Genomic DNA, 18,562 nt, shown 5'->3' with positions numbered 1-18,562 from the left:
ATGGTTCCGTATTACTCCCTACAGATGGTTCCGTATTACTCCCTACAGATGGTACTGTATTACTCCCTACAGATGGTATCCTATTACTCCCTACAGATGGTATCCTATTACTCCCTACAGATGGTTCCGTATTACTCCCTACAGATGGTACTGTATTACTCCCTACAGATGGTTCCGTATTACTCCCTACAGATGGTACCCTACTACTCCCTACAGATGGTTCCGTATTACTCCCTACAGATGGTACCATATTACTCCCTACAGATGGTACCATATTACTCCCTACAGATGGTACCATATTACTCCCTACAGATGGTACCATATTACTCCCTACAGATGGTATCCTATTACTCCCTACAGATGGTATCCTATTACTCCCTACAGATGGTATCCTATTACTCCCTACAGATGGTACTGTATTACTCCCTACAGATGGTACCATATTACTCCCTACAGATGGCACTGTATTACTCCCTACAGATGGTTCTGTATTACTCCCTACAGATGGTACCATATTACTCCCTACAGATGGTATCCTATTACTCCCTACAGATGGTACCGTATTACTCCCTACAGATGGTCCCGTGTGGCTCAGTTGGTAGAGCATGGTGTTTGCAACGCCAGGGTTGTGGGTTCGATTCCCACGGGGGACCAGTACGGAGAAAAAAAATTATGAAATGTATGCATTCACTACTGTAAGTCACTCTGGATAAGAGCGTCTGCTAAATGACTAAAATGTAAAAGATGGTACCCTATTACTTCCTACAGATGGTGCTGTATTACTTCTTACAGATGGTGCTGTATTACTCCCTACAGATGATACCCTATTACTCCCTACAGATGATACCCTATTACTCCCTACAGATGGTGCTGTATTACTCCCTACAGATGATACGCTATTACTGTAGTGAGTGCATACCAGATGATACCCTATTACTCCCTACAGATGATACCCTATTACTCCCTACAGATGATACCCTATTACTCCCTACAGATGATACCCTATGATACCCTATTACTCCCTACAGATGATACCCTATTACTCCCTACAGATGATACCCTATTACTCCCTACAGATGATACCCTATTACTCCCTACAGATGGTGCTGTATTACTCCCTACAGATGATACGCTATTACTGTAGTGAGTGCATACATTTTCTTACTTTTTCATACTAGCCCCTTTGGGAATCCAACCCACAACCCTAGCGTTGCAAGTGCCATGCTCTACCAACCAGGGCTCAGGTCAAAAGTAGTGCACTGTATAGGGAATAGGGTGTCATTTAGGACGAACACTAAGATATTTCCCCCATGTGTAGACACATACATCTTCTTCCTCCTTATGGGTACAAGATTATGGGCTAATTTGTCTGATATGGAGCCCAGGAATTTCACTGTAGGCAGCTTAAATAGGGTATTTACTGCATTCACCATCCTCTAGGCTCACCACATAACCACTGGTTGATAGTATTTCCCTTTGTGGTTGGAATAACTGACTCGACTGCACTGTAATTAATGTAGTTAATATTGAATTATATGTCTCTTGCTCCCGAAAGGCGCAGCAGTCTAAGGCAGTGTAAGAGGCGCCAGTGTAAGAGGCGTCACTGAAGTCCCTGGTTCCAATCCAGGCTGTATCACGTCCGGGCTGTGATTGGGAGTCCCATAGGGCTACGCACAATTGGCCCAGCGTCGTCCGGATTTGACCGGGGTAGGCCATCAAGAAAAATTTGTTCCTAACTGACTTGCCTAGTTAAAAAAAAGGTTAAATAAAAAACAAAACATTATAATTATAATTGAATCATGTACACTACCGGTCATAAGTTTGGGAACACTGACTCATTCAAGGGTTTTTATTTATTCATTTATTTATAGTGACGACATCAAAACTATGAAATAACACATATGGAATCATGTAGTAACCAGAATCTTAAAAAAAAAATTGAAATAAATGTTACATTTGAGATTCTTCAAAGTAGCCACCCTTTGCCTTGATGACAGCTTTGCACATTCTTGGCATTCTCTCAACCAGCTTCATGAGGTAGTCACCTGGAATGCATTTCAATTAACAGGTGTGTCTTGTTTAAAGTTAATTTGTGGAATTTCTTTCCTTCTTAATGCGTTTCAGCCAATCAGTTGTGTTGTGACAAGGTAGGGTGGTATACAGAAGATAGCCCTATTTGGTAAAATACCAAGTCCATATTATGGCAAGAACAGCTCAAATAAGCAAAGAGAAATGACAGTCCATCATTACTTTAAGACATGAAAGTCAGTCAATACGGAAAATGTCAACAACTTTGAAAGTTTCTTCAAGTGCAGTCGCAAAAACCATCAAGAGCTATGATGAAACTGGCTCTCGTGAAGGCCGCAACAGGAATGGAAGACCCCAGAGTTACCTCTGCTGCAGACGATAAGTTCATTAGAGTTACCAGCCTTAGACATTGCAGCCCAAATAAATGCTTCAGAGTTCAAGTAACGGACACATCTCAACATCAACTGTTCAGAGGAGACTGCGTGAATCAGGTCTTCATGGTCAAATTGCTGCAAAGAAACCACTACTAAAGGACACCAATAATAAGAAGAGACTTGCTTGGGCCAAGAAACATGAGAAATTGACATTAGAAATTTGTCGTTTGGTCTGGAGTCCAAATTGGAGATTTTTGGTTCCAACTGCTATGTCTTTGTGAGACGCAGAGTGGATGAACGGATGATCTCCACGTGTATTTCCCACCGTGAAGCATGGAGGAGGAGTTATGGTGTGGGGGTACTTTGCTGGTGACATAGTCTGTGATTTATTTAGAGTTCAAAGCACACTTAACCAGCATGGCTACCACAGCATTCTGCAGCGATACGCCATCCCATCTGGTTTGGGCTTAGTGGGACTATAATTTGTTTTTCACCAGGACAATGACCCACCACACCTCCAGGCTGTGTAAGGGCTATTTGACCATGAAGGAGGGTGATGGAGTGCTGCATCAGATGACCTGGCCTCCACAATCACCCGACCTCAACCAAATTGAGATGGTTTGGGATGAGTCGGACTGCACAGCGAAGGAAAAGCAGCCAACAAGTGCTCAGCATATGTGGGAACTCCTTCAAGATTGTTGGAAAAGTATTCCAGGTGAAGCTGGTTGAGAGAATGCCAAGAGTGTGCAACGCTGTCATCAAGGCAAAGGGTGACTATTTGAAGAATCTCAAATATAAAATATATTTTGATTTGTTTAACAATTTTTTGTTTACTAAATGATTCAATATGTGTTATTTAATCGTTTTGATGTCTTCACTATTATTCTACAATGTAGAAAGTATTACAAATAAAAACCCTTGAATGAGTAGGTGTTCTAAAACTTTTGACCGGTAGTGTATGGAGATATTCATCAACTGACACCAAAAACCCTGATGAAGGCTAAAGGCCCGAAGCACGTTCATCAACTGACACCAAAAACCCTGATGAAGGCTAAAGGCCCGAAGCACTTTCATCAACTGACACCAAAAACCCTGATGAACGCTAAAGGCCCGAAGCACTTTCATCAACTGACACCAAAAACCCTGATGAACGCTAAAGGCCCGAAGCACTTTCATCAACTGACACCAAAAACCCTGATGAACGCTATAGGCCCGAAGCACTTTCATCAACTGACACCAAAAACCCTGATGAAGGCTAAAGGCCCGAAGCACTTTCATCAACTGACACTGTCCTCAAAGAGGAATCTCCTCTTCCCTTCAGACTGCTCCTCAGTTCATGCACCTTGGTTGAAGAGAGAGGTAGCGGCAAAGTTCCTTTCCCTTCAACTGACAACAAAGGCATCTGGTCCAACCACCTACAGTAGCCTATTTAACCTCTGGGACATGCACTTGAACTGGCTGGTGAAGTACAAGCAGGGCTGATGAGCCAACAACTCTCCCCACTAAAAACAGTCTTTGTGAGAATAGTTCCCCCTTCTGGTGAAGCCCTGCTAAACTAGCCAAATATAAAAATACAACTTGTATTGACAAGATAACAAAAGTTATTTATTTGTAAAAATGCTTTTCAGAAATCACAAAATATACTCAAAAATGTATTCCAGTAAGTATTCACACAATGTCATTAAGTGATTTATGATATTTTTCCTATGTAGTATGTTTAACATAGTTTTCCATGTTGCTATAGAAAAAGTTAGACATTCTACAAGGGGAAAATATAAAGTCACCTTATTGTTATTTAATCAGTTATAGGTCCCTTCTGATCCAGAGTTTAATTTATTTTACAGGGAATCAAACACTAATAAATAAAATCTACACTATTGATCACACAGTTAAACATGGCCTCAGCAACCAAGCACTAATATGTGAACTACAACATCGGGTAGCTTAGTCATAACGCCTGGTCTGCTGTTATTACATGACAGATACAACAAAGTCTTGATCTCATAGCAACAAATATAAACTTGATGCAAATATCATTATACAGTAGTTCTCTTTAAAAAATAATGTTGTACACATGTAATAAACAGACAACGTGACAATGTCTTGACAGCATGGTAGGAGTTTGAACTGAAAAACGTAAATGGTGCGTTTTCTTTCTTCCGTGTCACATCACATCTGCCACCTCCTGAAGCCCATGAACATGCTGCAGGCGTAGCAGAGTGTCACCACAAAGGCAAATATCTAGAGGAGAACCAGGACAACAACAAAAAGGTTAGGTTAACTCACAGAAAGCCTTGAGCAATGACACCTAATGTAATAGCAGCAGCTATATAGTACAGCAACATCACTGAACCAACTAGTAGTATAGAATCAGGAGAACAATGACCAAACATTAACTCATGGAATGCAAAGGCCTACAGCTCCTTTTACTGAAAAAACATTGACTTAGATTAGGAGTTTACTACAGAGCTTTTGTGTTTGGTCTCCTTGGTAATGAAGTGTTAGGTTCTGAAAATAGCTCTGTGCAGTACAGGAGCTACCAATACAGAAATGGAGGAGGCTGTCAGGACAAAGCACAACATCCGTTCACTCTCAGCAGTAGAACACTGATTCATGTAATACGACCTCACCAAGGCACTAAAAACATCACTGTGTTATAGTAGTAACAGACCTCTGGGTTTATAATACTGGAACAATAATAACATGTTATAGTAGTAACAGACCTCTGGGTTTATAATACTGGAACAATAATAACATGTTATAGTAGTAACAGACCTCTGGGTTTATAATACAGGAACAATAATAACATGTTATAGTAGTAACAGACCTCTGGGTTTATAATACAGGAACAATAATAACATGTTATAGTAGTAACAGACCTCTGGGTTTATAATACAGGAACAATAATAACATGTTATAGTAGTAACAGACCTCTGGGTTTATAATACAGGAACAATAATAACATCACTGTGTTATAGTAGTAACAGACCTCTGGGTTTATAATACAGGAACAATAATAACATGTTATAGCAGTAACAGACCTCTGGGTTTATAATACTGGAACAATAATAACATCACTGTGTTATAGTAGTAACAGACCTCTGGGTTTATAATACAGGAACAATAATAACATGTTATAGTAGTAACAGACCTCTGGGTTTATAATACTGGAACAATAATAACATGTTATAGTAGTAACAGACCTCTGGGTTTATAATACAGGAACAATAATAACATGTTATAGCAGTAACAGACCTCTGGGTTTATAATACAGGAACAATAATAACATGTTATAGTAGTAACAGACCTCTGGGTTTATAATACTGGAACAATAATAACATCACTGTGTTATAGTAGTAACAGACCTCTGGGTTTATAATACAGGAACAATAATAACATCACTGTGTTATAGCAGTAACAGACCTCTGGGTTTATAATACAGGAACAATAATAACATGTTATAGTAGTAACAGACCTCTGGGTTTATAATACAGGAACAATAATAACATGTTATAGTAGTAACAGACCTCTGGGTTTATAATACAGGAACAATAATAACATCACTGTGTTATAGTAGTAACAGACCTCTGGGTTTATAATACAGGAACAATAATAACATCACTGTTATAGTAGTAACAGACCTCTGGGTTTATAATACTGGAACAATAATAACATGTTATAGTAGTAACAGACCTCTGGGTTTATAATACTGGAACAATAATAACATCACTGTGTTATAGTAGTAACAGACCTCTGGGTTTATAATACAGGAACAATAATAACATGTTATAGCAGTAACAGACCTCTGGGTTTATAATACAGGAACAATAATAACATGTTATAGTAGTAACAGACCTCTGGGTTTATAATACAGGAACAATAATAACATGTTATAGTAGTAACAGACCTCTGGGTTTATAATACAGGAACAATAATAACATGTTATAGTAGTAACAGACCTCTGGGTTTATAATACAGGAACAATAATAACATGTTATAGTAGTAACAGACCTCTGGGTTTATAATACTGGAACAATAATAACATGTTATAGTAGTAACAGACCTCTGGGTTTATAATACAGGAACAATAATAACATGTTATAGTAGTAACAGACCTCTGGGTTTATAATACTGGAACAATAATAACATGTTATAGTAGTAACAGACCTCTGGGTTTATAATACAGGAACAATAATAACATCACTGTGTTATAGTAGTAACAGACCTCTGGGTTTATAATACAGGAACAATAATAACATGTTATAGTAGTAACAGACCTCTGGGTTTATAATACAGGAACAATAATAACATCACTGTGTTATAGTAGTAACAGACCTCTGGGTTTATAATACAGGAACAATAATAACATGTTATAGTAGTAACAGACCTCTGGGTTTATAATACAGGAACAATAATAACATGTTATAGTAGTAACAGACCTCTGGGTTTATAATACAGGAACAATAATAACATGTTATAGTAGTAACAGACCTCTGGGTTTATAATACAGGAACAATAATAACATGTTATAGCAGTAACAGACCTCTGGGTTTATAATACCATGTTATAGTAGTAACAGACCTCTGGGTTTATAATACTGGAACAATAATAACATCACTGTGTTATAGTAGTAACAGACCTCTGGGTTTATAATACAGGAACAATAATAACATGTTATAGTAGTAACAGACCTCTGGGTTTATAATACAGGAACAATAATAACATGTTACAGTAGTAACAGACCTCTGGGTTTATAATACAGGAACAATAATAACATGTTATAGCAGTAACAGACCTCTGGGTTTATAATACAGGAACAATAATAACATCACTGTGTTATAGCAGTAACAGACCTCTGGGTTTATAATACTGGAACAATAATAACATCACTGTGTTATAGTAGTAACAGACCTCTGGGTTTATAATACAGGAACAATAATAACATGTTATAGTAGTAACAGACCTCTGGGTTTATAATACAGGAACAATAATAACATGTTATAGTAGTAACAGACCTCTGGGTTTATAATACAGGAACAATAATAACATGTTATAGTAGTAACAGACCTCTGGGTTTATAATACAGGAACAATAATAACATGTTATAGTAGTAACAGACCTCTGGGTTTATAATACAGGAACAATAATAACATGTTATAGTAGTAACAGACCTCTGGGTTTATAATACAGGAACAATAATAACATGTTATAGTAGTAACAGACCTCTGGGTTTATAATACAGGAACAATAATAACATGTTATAGTAGTAACAGACCTCTGGGTTTATAATACAGGAACAATAATAACATCACTGTGTTATAGTAGTAACAGACCTCTGGGTTTATAATACAGGAACAATAATAACATGTTATAGTAGTAACAGACCTCTGGGTTTATAATACAGGAACAATAATAACATGTTATAGTAGTAACAGACCTCTGGGTTTATAATACTGGAACAATAATAACATCACTGTGTTATAGTAGTAACAGACCTCTGGGTTTATAATACAGGAACAATAATAACATGTTATAGCAGTAACAGACCTCTGGGTTTATAATACAGGAACAATAATAACATCACTGTGTTATAGTAGTAACAGACCTCTGGGTTTATAATACAGAAACAATAATAACATGTTATAGCAGTAACAGACCTCTGGGTTTATAATACAGGAACAATAATAACATGTTATAGTAGTAACAGACCTCTGGGTTTATAATACAGGAACAATAATAACATGTTATAGTAGTAACAGACCTCTGGGTTTATAATACTGGAACAATAATAACATCACTGTGTTATAGTAGTAACAGACCTCTGGGTTTATAATACAGGAACAATAATAACATGTTATAGCAGTAACAGACCTCTGGGTTTATAATACAGAAACAATAATAACATGTTATAGTCAGTAACAGGACCTCTGGGTTTATAATACAGAAACAATAATAACATGTTATAGCAGTAACAGACCTCTGGGTTTATAATACTGGAACAATAATAACATCACTGTGTTATAGCAGTAACAGACCTCTGGGTTTATAATACTGGAAGAATAATAACATCACTGTGTTATAGTAGTAACAGACCTCTGGGTTTATAATACTGGAACAATAATAACATCACTGTGTTATAGTAGTAACAGACCTCTGGGTTTATAATACAGGAACAATAATAACATCCGTGTATAGTAGTAACAGACCTCTGGGTTTATAATACAGGAACAATAATAACATGTTATAGTAGTAACAGACCTCTGGGTTTATAATACAGGAACAATAATAACATGTTATAGTAGTAACAGACCTCTGGGTTTATAATACAGGAACAATAATAACATCACTGTGTTATAGTAGTAACAGACCTCTGGGTTTATAATACAGGAACAATAATAACATCACTGTGTTATAGTAGTAACAGACCTCTGGGTTTATAATACAGGAACAATAATAACATGTTATAGTAGTAACAGACCTCTGGGTTTATAATACAGGAACAATAATAACATGTTATAGTAGTAACAGACCTCTGGGTTTATAATACTGGAACAATAATAACATGTTATAGTAGTAACAGACCTCTGGGTTTATAATACAGGAACAATAATAACATCACTGTGTTATAGTAGTAACAGACCTCTGGGTTTATAATACAGGAACAATAATAACATGTTATAGTAGTAACAGACCTCTGGGTTTATAATACAGGAACAATAATAACATCACTGTGTTATAGTAGTAACAGACCTCTGGGTTTATAATACAGGAACAATAATAACATGTTATAGTAGTAACAGACCTCTGGGTTTATAATACTGGAACAATAATAACATCACTGTGTTATAGCAGTAACAGACCTCTGGGTTTATAATACAGGAACAATAATAACATCACTGTGTTATAGCAGTAACAGACCTCTGGGTTTATAATACTGGAACAATAATAACATGTTATAGCAGTAACAGACCTCTGGGTTTATAATACTGGAACAATAATAACATCACTGTGTTATAGTAGTAACAGACCTCTGGGTTTATAATACTGGAACAATAATAACATGCTATAGTAGTAACAGACCTCTGGGTTTATAATACAGGAACAATAATAACATCACTGTGTTATAGTAGTAACAGACCTCTGGGTTTATAATACTGGAACAATAATAACATGTTATAGTAGTAACAGACCTCTGGGTTTATAATACTGGAACAATAATAACATGTTATAGCAGTAACAGACCTCTGGGTTTATAATACAGGAACAATAATAACATGTTATAGTAGTAACAGACCTCTGGGTTTATAATACAGGAACAATAATAACATGTTATAGTAGTAACAGACCTCTGGGTTTATAATACAGGAACAATAATAACATGTTATAGTAGTAACAGACCTCTGGGTTTATAATACAGGAACAATAATAACATGTTATAGTAGTAACAGACCTCTGGGTTTATAATACTGGAACAATAATAACATCACTGTGTTATAGCAGTAACAGACCTCTGGGTTTATAATACAGGAACAATAATAACATGTTATAGTAGTAACAGACCTCTGGGTTTATAATACAGGAACAATAATAACATGTTATAGTAGTAACAGACCTCTGGGTTTATAATACAGGAACAATAATAACATGTTATAGTAGTAACAGACCTCTGGGTTTATAATACAGGAACAATAATAACATCACTGTGTTATAGTCAGTAACAGACCTCTGGGTTTATAATACAGGAACAATAATAACATGTTATAGTAGTAACAGACCTCTGGGTTTATAATACAGGAACAATAATAACATCACTGTGTTATAGTAGTAACAGACCTCTGGGTTTATAATACTGGAAGAATCGATTCCAATAACTGATCGTTTGCTTGTCTGCCTGGAGTGCCAGATGAGTAGGTTGTCATTAGTTACCACAAAGTCATAATTATGGCTAAACCACACCGATTTCTACAATTTATCTTCTTCATCTGATTTAAACCTTATATTAAGATCAAAAAGATCATTTTTCTTTTCATGTATTTTTACGATATAAACAATTTTGACGTTGGTAACTAGTGGCAACCAGATGGGTAGGGTTTGCAGATCTGGAAACTTTCTATTGGTTTATCAACCCAGGCAAACTCAAACAGACACGTACAGTATGAAGAATTTGAATTAAAAGCCTGGTCTGATCAGTGAACCACCATTTGCATTACAGATAGCCTTGACATTTTGTGTTAGTGTACACTGACCGTAGCTGCCACGTTAATACTGTATTGTCTGTTGTCCAGGAAGGTGAGTATATTTCCACTAGGGGCTGTTACACATCCTGGTATGGAGCTGTTGGTGCTACTGATGACCCCTCTGGCTGCCGTAACAGCAGCCTCCAGCACCAAGGCACTGAAGTAGAACAGCAGTGCTGTGAAGTGGTACAGCACATCCTGCAATGAAGATGGAAAGACAGGGTTATAATATGGATTGAGAGTAGTCAGGTCTCGTTGAATGTATTGAGAAAATCACGTGTGATAGGAGGTTACAGTAAGAGACCCGCCACCTCCCAGAGAGATAGGGGGTTACAGTTAGAGACCGGCCACCTCCCAGAGAGATAGGGGGTTACAGTAAGAGACCCGCCACCTCCCAGAGAGATAGGGGGTTACAGTAAGAGACCGGCCGCCTCCCAGAGAGATAGGGGTTACAGTAAGAGACCGGCCGCCTCCCAGAGAGATAGGGGGTTACAGTAAGAGACCGGCCGCCTCCCAGAGAGATAGGGGGTTACAGTAAGAGACCGGCCACCTTCCAGAGAGATAGGGGTTTACAGTAAGAGACCGGCCGCCTCCCAGAGAGATAGGGGTTACAGTAAGAGACCCGCCACCTCCCAGAGAGATAGGGGGTTACAGTAAGAGACCGGCCGCCTCCCAGAGAGATAGGGGGTTACAGTAAGAGACCGGCCGCCTCCCAGAGAGATAGGGGGTTACAGTAAGAGACCGGCCGCCTCCCAGAGAGATAGGGGGTTACAGTAAGAGACCGGCCACCTCCCAGAGAGATAGGGGGTTACAGTAAGAGACCGGCCGCCTCCCAGAGAGATAGGGGGTTACAGTAAGAGACCGGCCGCCTCCCAGATAGATAGGGGGTTACAGTAAGAGACTGGCCACCTCCCAGAGAGATAGGGGGTTACAGTAAGAGACCGGCCACCTCCCAGAGAGATAGGGGTTACAGTAAGAGACCGGCTGCCTCCCAAATAGCACCCTACTATTATATAGTGCACTATCTTTGACCTACGTTTGACCTGAGCCTTATGATTAAGGGTGCAATTTCGTAGGTAGCCACATTCTCCCTTCTGTTGACAATGGGGACTCAGGGCCCACAGACTGGCTATTGTCTGGTGTGAGCTCACCATTCTCTCAGTAGCTGTGTCACAAGCTTTGTTTTCTCATCGTCTATGACACACACACACACACACACACACACACACACACACACACACACACACACACACACACGAGAAGAACTGGAGCCTGGTGGGTCTGAGGATAGGTCCCAAATGGTACTCTATTCCCTATATAGTGCACTACTATCGACCAGGGTCATTTGGGACACAGACTGTGTCAGTACTGTACTGTAGCTAGTAGTGTAGGCAGTACCCTTCAAGTCAACCTCTAGTGCAGTCAGTCATTAGTACTTCATGTTCATTATTAGTTCATGTGTAAGTGTGGCAAAGTCATTTTGGATAAAAGCGTCTGCTAAATGGCAGAAATATAATTAAAATATGAAAGTGTTAATACATGTGGAAAAAGCATTGAGGATACATTAGGCACAGCAGCAGCAGAGCTGGGATCAGGGCCAGCAGCAGCAGAGCTAGGATAGGATAAAGTAATCCTTCTAACCCCCCCCCCCCCCCATAAAAGATTTAGATGCACTATTGTAAAGTGGTTGTTCCACTGGATATCATAAGTTGAATGCACCAATTTGTAAGTCGCTTTGGATAAGAGCGTCTGCTAAATGACTTAAATGTAAATGTAATCAGGGCCAGCAGCAGCAGAGCTGGAATCGGGGCCAGCAGCAGCAGAGCTGGGATCGGGGCCAGCAGCAGCAGAGCTGGGATCGGGGCCAGCAGCAGTAGCAGCAGCAGAGCTGGGATCGGGGCCAGCAGCAGCAGAGCTGGGATCGGGGCCAGCAGCAGCAGAGCTGGGATCGGGGCCAGCAGCAGTAGCAGCAGTAGAGCTGGGATCGGGGACAGAAGCAGTAGAGCTGGGATCGGGGACAGAAGCAGCAGAGCTGGGATCGGGGCCAGCAGTAGCAGAGCTGGGATCAGGGCCAGCAGTAGCAGAGCTGGGATCAGGGCCAGCAGCAGTAGCAGAAGTAGAGCTGGGATCGGGGACAGCAGCAGCAGCAGAGCTGGGATCGGGGACAGCAGCAGCAGAGCTGGGATCGGGGCCAGCAGCAGCAGAGCTGGGATCGGGGCCAGCAGCAGTAGCAGCAGAGCTGGGATTGGGGACAGCAGCAGCAGAGCTGGGATCAGGGCCAGTAGCAATAGCAGCAGAGCTGGGATCAGGGCCAGTAGCGATAGCAGCAGAGCTGGGATCAGGGCCAGCAGCAATAGCAGCAGAGCTGGGATCAGGGCCAGCAGCAATAGCAGCAGAGCTGGGATCGGGGCCAGCAGCAATAGCAGCTGAGCTGGGATCAGGGCCAGCAGCAATAGCAGCTGAGCTGGGATCAGGGCCAGCAGCAATAGCAGCTGAGCTGGGATCAGGGCCCGCAGCAATAGCAGCAGTAGAGCTGGGATCAGGGCCCGCAGCAATAGCAGCAGTAGAGCTGGGATCAGGGCCCGCAGCAATAGCAGCAGTAGAGCTGGGATCAGGGCCCGCAGCAATAGAGCTGGGATCAGGGCCAGTAGGAATAGCAGCAGAGCTGGGATCAGGGCCAGCAGCGATGGCAGCAGAGCTGGGATCAGGGCCAGCAGCGATGGCAGCAGAGCTGGGATCAGGGCCAGCAGCGATGGCAGCAGAGCTGGGATCAGGGCCAGCAGCGATAGCAGCAGAGCTGGGATCAGGGCCAGCAGCGATAGCAGCAGAGCTGGGATCAGGGCCAGCAGCGATAGCAGCAGAGCTGGGATCAGGGCCAGCAGCGATAGCAGCAGAGCTGGGATCAGGGCCAGCAGCGATAGCAGCAGAGCTGGGATCAGGGCCAGCAGCGATGGCAGCAGAGCTGGGATCAGGGCCAGCAGCGATAGCAGCAGAGCTGGGATCAGGGCCAGCAGCGATAGCAGCAGAGCTGGGATCAGGGCCAGCAGCGATAGCAGCAGAGCTGGGATCAGGGCCAGCAGCGATAGCAGCAGAGCTGGGATCAGGGCCAGCAGCGATAGCAGCAGAGCTGGGATCAGGGCCAGTAGGAATAGCAGCAGAGCTGGGATCAGGGCCAGCAGCGATAGCAGCAGAGCTGGGATCAGGGCCAGCAGCGATAGCAGCAGAGCTGGGATCAGGGCCAGCAGCGATAGCAGCAGAGCTGGGATCAGGGCCAGTAGGAATAGCAGCAGAGCTGGGATCAGGGCCAGCAGCGATAGCAGCAGAGCTGGGATCAGGGCCAGTGTGAGGACTGATTGGTACAACACTGACTGGGTCTTTCCGTCTGCCTGCCTAGGACCGTTGTTTTTCAGTAAATTAAATGACAGACGGTTTTACATTATGGCTCACCCAGCACATGCAGTGTGTTCTTGCCGTTATAATGTGCACTAGGCTCCGCCCTGTTACATGGCTTTAAGTTTCTTGACAGACTAGTAGAGCAGCTCTCTGTAATGTTTCAGTGTTTCTGGTCAGTGTTGATACCTGCATGTAGAGGCACGCTCATGACTAAAGTTGTGATGAGATCATACTCAGTAGGTGTGGTGCAGAGTGTTTCAATCTGTGTGTCATTTAACACACACACACACACACACACACACACACACACACACACACACACACACACACACACACACACACACACACACACACACACACACACACACACACACACACACACACACACACACACACACACACACACAACTGTAATTAGGACTATGAAGGAGCAGGATTGTTCTACATCTGTAGTGACATGACACTGAATGGAACATCCTTTCAGGAGTTTAGGGGAACTGCTATGGAGTCAGCAGCATTTCAATGAGGCTCCTGAAGAACATGGTCTCCTGATTATTCTAAAGCTATTGTGTTTGATTTGCAGGGTGATCTCCAAATTCATCAGATTCATATAGCAAATGTCCGATCTGAAGACTACTATTTGTTTATCATTTGAATTGTGTTTAGTGCCGAGGTGGAACTAAACCCTGCACCAACCAGTAGCTCTCCAGGACTGGAGCTGGACAGCCCTGAATTGATAAACCAAACAGACCAGGAAGACTGGAGCTGGACAGCCCTGAAGTGTTAAACCAAACAGACCAGGAAGACTGGAGCTGGACAGCCCTGAAGTGACCAACCAAACAGACCAGGAAGACTGGAGCTGGACAGCCCTGAAGTGATAAACCAAACAGACCAGGAAGACTGGAGCTGGACAGCCCTGAAGTGTTAAACCAAACAGACCAGGAAGACTGGAGTTGGACAGCCCTGAAGTGTTAAACCAAACAGACCAGGAAGACTGGAGCTGGACAGCCCTGAAGTGATAAACCAAACAGACCAGGAAGACTGGAGCTGGACAGCCCTGAAGTGATAAACCAAACAGACCAGGAAGACTGGAGCTGGACAGCCCTGAAGTGTTAAACCAAACAGACCAGGAAGACTGGAGCTGGACAGCCCTGAAGTGTTAAACCAAACAGACCAGGAAGACTGGAGCTGGACAGCCCTGAAGTGTTAAACCAAACAGACCAGGAAGACTGGAGCTGGACAGCCCTGAAGTGACCAACCAAACAGACCAGGAAGACTGGAGTTGGACAGCCCTGAAGTGTTAAACCAAACAGACCAGGAAGACTGGAGTTGGACAGCCCTGAAGTGTTAAACCAAACAGACCAGGAAGACTGGAGCTGGACAGCCCTGAAGTGATAAACCAAACAGACCAGGAAGACTGGAGCTGGACAGCCCTGAAGTGTTAAACCAAACAGACCAGGAAGACTGGAGCTGGACAGCCCTGAAGTGATAAACCAAACAGACCAGGAAGACTCTACCTCTGATAAAGATGTCATGTGACGTCAGAATACCTGTGTATATCTGACAGTAAGAAGATCTGTATCTCTGCTGGTTTTTCAGTGCTCCCAACCTGTTTACCAAAAATGTGTTGTTTTTTGTGACCTGTTCCTTGGGTAATCCTCGTCACTACACTCACCATCAGGTTCCAGTCAGTGTTGATTCTGTCAGCCAAGCCCAGGAGGAAGAGGAGGAGGTACACGCTGGAACAGAAGAACGTGCTGACAGAGACAAACATCACCCAGCCCTGTAGCAGGGGCACGGGCACGTTGGAGGAGGCCACCAGGATCCATACTAACCCTCCAAATATCTGGAAGAACAGAATAGAGAAGATTTGTTAGACAAGTCATCATACGTGAGACTGATTGATATTTGTGACATAATAAATGCTTTAAGAATAACAAGACTGTTTGGCCAGACTGTGAGATCTGATCATGACATGAATGACAGTTTATTTAAAATGCATCCTAGGCCTGACACAGGGTACGATTTCCATTTGTGAAAAGTAGCAGGCTGTTATTGAACTGAATACAGATTATTTATAGGCCTAAAAGGAGCAGGCTGTTATTAAACTGAATACAGATTATTTATAGGCCTAAAAGGAGCAGGCTGTTATTAAACTGAATACAGATTATTTATAGGCCTAAAAGGAGCAGGCTGTTATTAAACTGAATACAGATTATTTATAGGCCTAAAAGGAGCAGGCTGTTATTGAACTGAATACAGATTATTTATAGGCCTAAAAGGAGCAGGCTGTTATTGAACTGAATACAGATTATTTATAGGCCTAAAAGGAGCAGGCTGTTATTAAACTGAATACAGATTATTTATAGGCCTAAAAGGAGCAGGCTGTTATTAAACTGAATACAGATTATTTATAGGCCTAAAAGGAGCAGGCTGTTATTGAACTGAACACAGTATTTATAGGCCTAAAAGAAGCAGGCTGTTATTAAACTGAATACAGATTATTTATAGGCCTAAAAGGAGCAGGCTGTTATTAAACTGAATACAGATTATTTATAGGCCTAAAAGGAGCAGGCTGTTATTAAACTGAATACAGATTATTTATAGGCCTAAAAGGAGCAGGCTGTTATTGAACTGAATACAGATTATTTATAGGCCTAAAAGGAGCAGGCTGTTATTGAACTGAATACAGATTATTTATAGGCCTAAAAGGAGCAGGCTGTTATTGAACTGAACACAGTATTTATAGGCCTAAAAGGAGCAGGCTGTTATTAAACTGAATACAGATTATTTATAGGCCTAAAAGGAGCAGGCTGTTATTAAACTGAATACAGATTATTTATAGGCCTAAAAGGAGCAGGCTGTTATTGAACTGAACACAGTATTTATAGGCCTAAAAGGAGCAGGCTGTTATTAAACTGAATACAGATTATTTATAGGCCTAAAAGGAGCAGGCTGTTATTAAACTGAATACAGATTATTTATAGGCCTAAAAGGAGCAGGCTGTTATTAAACTGAATACAGATTATTTATAGGCCTAAAAGGAGCAGGCTGTTATTAAACTGAATACAGATTATTTATAGGCCTAAAAGGAGCAGGCTGTTATTGAACTGAATACAGATTATTTATAGGCCTAAAAGGAGCAGGCTGTTATTGAACTGAATACAGATTATTTATAGGCCTAAAAGGAGCAGGCTGCTATTAAACTGAATACAGATTATTTATAGGCCTAAAAGGAGCAGGCTGTTATTAAACTGAATACAGATTATTTATAGGCCTAAAAGGAGCAGGCTGTTATTAAACTGAATACAGATTATTTATAGGCCTAAAAGGAGCAGGCTGTTATTGAACTGAATACAGATTATTTATAGGCCTAAAAGGAGCAGGCTGCTATTGAACTGAATACAGATTATTTATAGGCCTAAAAGGAGCAGGCTGTTATTGAACTGAATACAGATTATTTATAGGCCTAAAAGGAGCAGGCTGTTATTAAACTGAATACAGATTATTTATAGGCCTAAAAGGAGCAGGCTGTTATTAAACTGAACACAGTATTTATAGGCCTAAAAGGAGCAGGCTGTTATTAAACTGAATACAGATTATTTATAGGCCTAAAAGGAGCAGGCTGTTATTGAACTGAATACAGATTATTTATAGGCCTAAAAGGAGCAGGCTGTTATTAAACTGAATACAGATTATTTATAGGCCTAAAAGGAGCAGGCTGTTATTGAACTGAATACAGATTATTTATAGGCCTAAAAGGAGCAGGCTGTTATTAAACTGAATACAGATTATTTATAGGCCTAAAAGGAGCAGGCTGTTATTGAACTGAATACAGATTATTTATAGGCCTAAAAGGAGCAGGCTGTTATTAAACTGAATACAGATTATTTATAGGCCTAAAAGGAGCAGGCTGTTATTGAACTGAATACAGATTATTTATAGGCCTAGTAGCACACTGCTATACTATTTAGCTGGAGAACAGTTGTATCTATTTTATCGTTCACTTCACAATGACAAAATGTACAGTATGCTCTGCTCCTATCACTACTACACTATCGGATTGTACAATAGGGAGTTGCCTATATGCCGTTAGTAAAACACAGCCGAAGTACAGTAATGACTGAACTCCCATTACTATGACGCTACCTGCCTGGCTACTCTGATAGCGGCATACGTAACTTCCTGTGCGATGAAAAAGCAAATCCTAAAACTCTAATGAACAAAATAAACTAAACAGGATTAAGAGACTATCGATTAGACTGCAGTTTCTCCAATTAGGCCCACTTCAAACAAGGGTGTAACCAGAATCTATCTGACCACCGATTATGTTTTTGCTTACAAAACTCGTAGTCAGAAATAGAGATGCGACACTCACAATTTCCAAGCAGATCAGAGCACCGGAGTACGTCCTCAATATTTGAAGTCCCAATGGCAAAGATATCGTCGGCTCTGGGAATGCTGTCGCCGCAGGATTCGTCGCAGGCTCCGACATCCTTCCCGTCTTGTATCTCGACAAAGGACACCAAC

The 18,562-nt window shown here is 41.2% G+C and overlaps 1 protein-coding gene and 1 long non-coding RNA gene across 21 annotated transcripts; both read right to left on the bottom strand.

The window, feature by feature from the left end:
* Nucleotides 1–3,983: 3,983 nt before the first annotated feature.
* Nucleotides 3,984–18,556, bottom strand: mal2 (mal, T cell differentiation protein 2). Its single transcript, NM_001140988.1, is given in 4 exon segments — nucleotides 3,984–4,643; nucleotides 10,649–10,837; nucleotides 15,708–15,878; nucleotides 18,411–18,556. Coding segments are annotated over 4 exon segments (549 nt in total). The 5' UTR covers nucleotides 18,528–18,556; the 3' UTR covers nucleotides 3,984–4,571.
* On the bottom strand, nucleotides 4,650–10,106 carry LOC145859540 (uncharacterized). Of its 20 annotated transcripts, none has more exons than XR_014379770.1 (4): nucleotides 9,483–10,106; nucleotides 8,609–9,204; nucleotides 5,392–8,273; nucleotides 4,650–5,333 (listed from the first exon to the last, which is right to left on the bottom strand). It is a non-coding gene; the product is annotated as an uncharacterized LOC145859540 (long non-coding RNA). The 20 variants fall into 20 exon arrangements; XR_014379765.1 differs by having other exon boundaries at nucleotides 4,650–5,443; nucleotides 5,502–8,273; XR_014379787.1 differs by having other exon boundaries at nucleotides 4,650–5,605; nucleotides 5,658–8,273.
* Nucleotides 18,557–18,562: the final 6 nt, after the last annotated feature.

Source organism: Salmo salar, chromosome 02 (assembly GCF_965601325.2).
Source record: "Salmo salar chromosome 02, fSalSal1, whole genome shotgun sequence".
NCBI classification, from domain to species: Eukaryota; Metazoa; Chordata; class Actinopteri; order Salmoniformes; family Salmonidae; genus Salmo; species Salmo salar.
This window is presented reverse-complemented; position numbering and strand designations above follow the sequence as displayed.